This window comes from Propithecus coquereli, unplaced genomic scaffold (genome assembly GCF_000956105.1).
Source record: "Propithecus coquereli isolate 6110/MARCELLA unplaced genomic scaffold, Pcoq_1.0 Scaffold427, whole genome shotgun sequence".
NCBI classification, from domain to species: domain Eukaryota; kingdom Metazoa; phylum Chordata; class Mammalia; order Primates; family Indriidae; genus Propithecus; species Propithecus coquereli.
This window is the reverse complement of record NW_012150030.1, coordinates 613,640-620,233: the sequence shown is the minus strand read 5'-3', so window position 1 is coordinate 620,233 and position 6,594 is coordinate 613,640. Positions and strand designations below refer to the sequence as shown.

The 6,594-nt window shown below is 40.3% G+C and overlaps 1 protein-coding gene across 1 annotated transcript in view; it reads left to right on the top strand.

Moving 5' to 3' along the window:
• The first annotated feature begins 243 nt into the window (after window positions 1-243).
• The window catches only part of WDR78 (WD repeat domain 78), a 99,151-nt gene continuing 92,800 nt past the window's right edge, over window positions 244-6,594 (top strand). The window contains 2 exon segments of the mRNA XM_012653778.1: window positions 244-296; window positions 298-411. Coding sequence (XP_012509232.1) covers window positions 244-296; window positions 298-411 — 167 coding nt within the window.

Genomic DNA, 6,594 nt, shown 5'->3' with positions numbered 1-6,594 from the left:
CGCCACCTTCCCTGCTGCCGCCGCCGCCTGAAGAAGCCCCATCCATCCGCCTGCAGCCCGAAGACTCAGAGCCTGGGAGGGGCCTAGGGCCCGGGCCGCCCGCCTCCTTCTTCGAGTCGTCGTCCGGAGCTTCCTCCTGCTCCACCAACCCTCTGCCCTCCCCTCCGCCTCCGCCCTCCTCCTCGGCCTCATGCAGCCAGCCAACCGCGCGGCCGCTTGTTGAGCCGGGGCTCCGCCGTCTCCATGACGCCCGGCAAACATTCCCGAGCCTCAGTTCCAGCCGCTAACGCCGGTAGTCGGGATACAGGGACTCCAGAAGCAGTGAGAAAAGGGGTGGTGGACCACTCCCCAGCCAGTCGCCATCATGCCAGTCTCTCCGGCAAACAGTCGCAAGCAGCAGAACTTCGCGTTGTAAGTTCCAGCGCTAAAACCGTCATAGTCCATCCCCGTGGTTCCCAGATTTGAAAAAGGGTTACCTTATTGCATCTGGGTTCAGTCTGCAGCTCTCGAAGCTCCCAGGCGGCAGTGACTCCTTCTTCTGCCTAGTACAGCCTTTTTCCTGTTTTTTTGTTTTGTTTTGGTTTAGTTTGGTTTTTGGTTTTTTTAGAGACGAGGTCTCCCTATGTTGTCCAGGCTGGACCCTAACTCTTGAGCCCAAGGCATCCTCCACCTCAGCTTCCCAGGTAGCTGGGACGACAGGCGAATGCCACCGCGTTGGCTGCCTAGTACAGCCTATTAAAAACCGCTACTGGTGTAGTTCCAGGTCTTTGCTCTGAAAAGACCTGGTTTGTTTAGAACCACCCTTTTGCTAGCACTTACAGTTTTTTTTTCGATTTGCAGTGTCTCAAGCTTGATGACTTCATGTTGTGCCCAAATACTCAGGCACCTCAGCTTCTGTGACCCACTAATCCAAACATTACTGTGGTCCATAATAGAGGTTTTTCTCTGCCAGCTCCTCACACCATCCTCCCTTAAAACTCATTCCTGCTTACGATATTCTACTGTTAGGCAGCAATTGAACAAGACTGGAGAAAAGCACACAGTTCTGCGGACTTGCCTCACTTATAACTTGAAATGGTTTCTTAGTGCTATCCACTAAGTTTCACTAAATTCCACTAAAATTCCTTAATTCGTTTGCTTTTCCACACTTCAAGATCACTTTTGTTCTCTTCTCATACCAACATCTCTCCTCTCCTCTCTAGTCTCCTCCAGCTCAGCCAATCTTTCTTCAGTGGAACTTGTTGAAAGTTCTTGGGAGAGAACTTTGCATTCTTTCATGAATTTGGTACTCAGGCTTTTGTCCATTCTACAACTCCATCAATACAGCTTTTATTAAAATCAGTAATACCTGTGCAACCAACTGCAATAGCCAATTGACAGTTTCATTCTTAACTGACCTACCAGCAGCCGTGATCTAGTTTATCACTTCTAGATTTTTGAAACACTTCATTTGGTTTCTGGGACACCACTCTTTCCTAGTTCTCCCCTTGGTTCATGGCTACTCTTTTTCACCGTTTTGCTGGTACTTTCTCATCTCTTCCATAACTACAGTGATATATCTGAAGGTATACCTTCTGAGAAATACCTAGTTAGGCAATTTTGTTATTGTGTGAACATGATAGAGTGTACTTATACAAAGCTAGATGGTATAGCCTGGTACCCACCTAGGCTATATGGTATAGCCTATTGCTCCTAGGCTACAAACCCGTACAGCATCTTATTGTACTGAATACTGTAGGCAATTGTAACACAATGATAAGTATTTGTGTATCTAAACATAGAAAAGATAATACCTTGTGCTTCAACTTTGTGACAGCTATAATGTTTTGTCATGAAGCAATAGGAATTTTTCAGCTCCATTATAATCTTATGGGACCCTCATCATATATGTGGTTCCTTGTTGACGGAAACATCGTTATGCAGCCGCTAATGTATAGGAGTGTCACTGGGTCAGTCCTTAAACCTCTTCTCTTCACTATTGTCTTACGTCTTTAACAATCACCTATAACAATGATTCACACATTTTTATCTTTAGTCAAGACCTCTCCCAAGAAAACAAACAAACAAACAAAAAAAAAAAATCTGCATTTGTAAGTTAATAGATATCTCATGACCCAAACCAAATATATTTCTTCTTTTCTAATTAACTCTGCAGTCTTTCTGATTTTAGCAAATAGGAAATTCTACTCTTTCAGTTACTTAGGTAAGAAACCTTGGAGTTACCCTTGACTTTTCTCTTGTACCCCCTTCCATAAGCAAATTCCACCATTTCTTCTTGCACAAAATAAACCCAGACTACCAGTCCAATGTAAGTCACAGCATTGCATTGCGGTAGCAACCTAAATAGTCTCCTTGTCAACACTTTCCACATGGTAATCAGTGTGGCTCTTCTGCTTAAAACCCTCCTCAAGTTTTCCCTATTTCACTCAGTAAAAGCTCACATATTACAGAGCCCCACAGAATCTCACTTTGGTTTCTTCCCTTTGGCTAGTTATACTCCATGTTGTTACACAACTATCCTATATTCCCAGTTTGGGGCCTATGCATTTGCCGCTCTTTGGAATATTGTGCCCCCAGATAATCTCTGATTCATTTCCTTCAGATGGCGCCATATCAAAGAGTTCTCTATCACCCTACATAAAATAATAATACGTCCTCTTTCAGCACTTTAGTCCCTCACCTTTCCTTTATTTTTGCATAAAATTTATTCCTAAGTATATTTATACCTGTGTATTAATCTATCTTCACCTAAGGAATAGTACTCCAGAAGGGCAGAGATTTTTGTGTTGTTCACTGCTATATCCACTATTGCCTAGAATAAAGAAGGTGCTAAGTAAACATTTGTTGACCGAATGAATGAGTATATACTTCGGGAACATTGGTTACTGCTCATTTTGTGTGGTGTTTGTTCTTACCTTCAGATACGGAAATCTAAGTGTAAAATTAAATAGGATTTGTGAAAATTAAAAAATACCAGTCATACAACTCTTAACAGTAGCTGAGAAAGTGTTAGAAAAACTCCTTTGGGAATTTCTTAAATATTGACAAATTCTCAGTAAAGTAACTATTAAGGAAGGGATGGGGTGGGAGATAGAAAGTAGTATAACCTTCACTTTTTGAGGTAGCCATGTTATCTAATTAAAACAAAGTTTCACAGACACTAAAATTTACTACCTATTCGTTTGACCTAATGTGTTATTTCTCATCTTCTTCCTTTTAGGACCTAATCCTGATCTTGGAAAGGATCTCAAGAAGCAAATATTTATCAGTTGTTTACTTCCTCACTGCAGTTTTTCCTGTATTAGATCTTTCTCTTTGGCTTAACAATATTGGACAAGTCTCCCACTGTGGCAAAAACAACCACTGACTCTTTCTTCAACCTTTTTGTCCTATTTTTCTGTCCTTTTCCTTTATTTAATTCCCTACATGTTCACATTTCCTTTTGATTCTCAGAGTTTTCATCTCTCCTTATATTACCTACTTGTTCTTGCATGTTATCCACTTTTTCCATTACAGCCCTTAGCATGTTAATCATAATTATTTTAAATTCATTGTCTTAAAATTCCAAAATCTCTGCCATATCTGAGTCTGGTTCTGATGCTTGTGTTATCCCTTCACACTCTGTTTTTTGCCTTTTGATATGCCTTATAATTTTTTGTGGAAAACTGAATATATTGCATCAGGTAACATGAACTGAATGGGCCTTCAGTGTGAGATTTTGTGTTTGTGTGGCTAGTAATTAGGCTGTGTTTACTGTTTGCTGTAGCTCTAAATGTGTAATGCTTCAGTTTCCTCTAGTGTTCTTGTTTTTGTCTCTTCTATATTTTAGGTTTCCTTGGGGACTTTTTCTTACATAGTCAGCTTTGCAGTTCTTTTAGTTGTAATCCCCTGTTGTACAGGAGCCCTGTTCATATGGTAGTAAGATGTAGGGGAAGGGGAAGTGTTTTACAATCCTATGATTAGGTCTTAGTCTTTTAGTGGTCCTTTGTCCCTGGGGTGTGACTTTCACAATTGCTTCTCAGCCTATTTTTTCTCCTTAGGTGGCACAAGATGGCTAGAGGGGAGGCAGAGTTGGGTATTTCCTTTCTCCACATCAGGCTCTGGTAAAACCCCAGTTGGTTAGGCTCTGGTAAGTAGTTTTTTGTGAGGACAGGCCTTTGTTAAGGAGAACAGAACATTCTAGGTGTATTTGAGAATGCTTTTACTTCCTATCCACCCGCTGCAACCCTGAGGAAGCTTTTCTCTGATCTTCATGCTGAGAACCTAGTGGACTCAGGAAGGTAAAACTCATGAAAGTGTGGGGGCCCAAAAGTTTTTTCTTTCCCAACCTAGTCTACACTCAGTCTTCAGCAGTTAGTTCATTGTCTTTTAAGTTGCTGTCTCCATGGAAGTTTCTGCTCCCTGTAAGCTATGATTCTCTGTTTTCACCTTGTCTCTCTAATTTTCAGGTAGTCATTTGCCCAGGGTAGATCTGAATTCTCTGATAGATCTAAGAAGAGCTGTTGATTTTCAGTTTATTAAGCTGTTTTCTTTTTGGGAGGGCAAGAATGATGACTTTTAAGATCTTTACGTGTTAAACTAGAAACCAGAAATTTCTATGGTTCACTTTTTAACCCTTGTAATGTTATCTCCATTGCTGTTTAGAAATTACTCAGAGGTTTGTAATGAGTAACCTAAAAGTTTCAAAAGTCACGAGATTCAGTGGGCTTTCTTACTTTCCTATCTCTCTGCAGCATTTGTAAACATTGATTTTCCCTTCCTTCAGATTTTTCTCAATTTCCTTAACCCTGAACTTTATTAGTTTGCTCATTAGCAGCCTCTTTTCTGGTTCCGCTTCTTTTCTGCCTTCAGTTTCTCTCCTTGGCCATAATACCTTCTCTTTGTTTCTTCAGGCTTTTATTTTGGGACTTAGTTCATTTATTATTATCTCCATGCAAAGATTCTCAAATGTGAATCTCCAGCTCTCACTTCTGTCCCCTGAAATTCACTTTACTCTTGCATTTTCAACTGGTAACCAACAGCTCCATCAAGATATCACTCTGATATCTAAAATTGAGCATGTCTACAATTTAACTTCTTACTATGTTTTAGAAGTAAAAACTATTTTAGTTATTACCCTAACTCTATAAGGCAGGTAGTATAATTAACCTCAATTTACAAATAATGAAAGAAGAGATTAAGAAACTTGCCCAAGAACACATAGGCTATGAGTTACTGGATGAGTGTGGGTATTTAACTTAAATTGACCTTTTTGAGTTTTTCTCATTTGTAAAACATGGCCATAATATATATATATATATATATCCCAGGTTATAATATAATGATTAAATTAGAAAATATAGGTGGAAGTTCTTTGGAATTTAAATTTTGTCATTAAAGTTACTAAGTCCTGTGATTTCTGTATCTACTGTGTTTTAAGGACATTCAGAATATGTTTTAATCAGGTATGATAAGACACATAGATATGGAAATGACTGTCATGAAGGAAGTAGTTTGTTTTTTTTTCTTAATGCCTACAGATTTCTAGAAACAGGAGTCATGTCATGCCATGCTACACAGGCTAACTACATGTAGAAGCACCCAGGTCAGTCAGGAGGCAGAGAGAGTTATTAAGGGGGAGAACCTGGACAAGAGCCTTTATTGTGATTTCTGTGGAGAGGAATGAACTAAGTAGTAAGCAGATTTAGGACTGGCTAGTTTGAATAATTTTAGTGGGTTCTGAGTCTTAGAGGCTGTCTTTAGTTGTGTAGTGTCTGTCCCTCGGGTAATTGAGGCAGGTGGATATAGGCCTAGATTCTGAGAGCTTGGTGGGAGCTGGATAAAGGAGGTGGTCAGAGTTATGGTCTCTAAATTGGTCGATTTGCATATGAAAGGTGTGCCTGCAGGCTAGACTTAGTCATTAACTTTCTAGGAATTTTTTACCCCTGGGGGTGGGGGTGGGGGGACAGTCCCTCCAGGGTCAGCAAGTACTTAGATATCAAAGCATGAAAATATAGAACATAAAATACATGCTTAATACATGCTATATATTGCATTTGTTTTATTTCTGCATTTGCCACACCAGATTAGGCTTTGATTACTTCTCACCTGGACTATTCCCAAAGGATGTTAACTAATGATCTTCTTGCTTCTAGTGTGTTCTTTATACCACTGAATTTTTCTGAAGCACAGTTTTGATCCCTTTACTTTTCTACTAAAAAACCAAAGGCCCTCTCTTGCTTGTGTAATATATCCCAAAGACTTAGCCTGGTTATTATTTTTTTTTTTTATTTCAGCATATTATGGGGGTACAGGTGTTTAGGTTACGTATGTTGTCCTTGCCCACCCTCCCCCAAGTCCGAGTTTCAAATATGTCCATCCTTCGGGTGGTGTGCATTGCACTCTTTGTGTATGCAAATACCCGTCCCCTCCTCCCTCCTCTCTCCTCCCTCCTCCCCCCTCCTCCCAGCTCAACATCCAATAGATGTTATTCTTATATGTGCATTTATGTGTTGATCAGTTAATACCAATTCGATGGTGAGTACATGTGGTGCTTGTCTTTCCATTCTTGGGATACCTCACTTAGTAGAATGTGTTCCAGCTCTATCCAGGAGT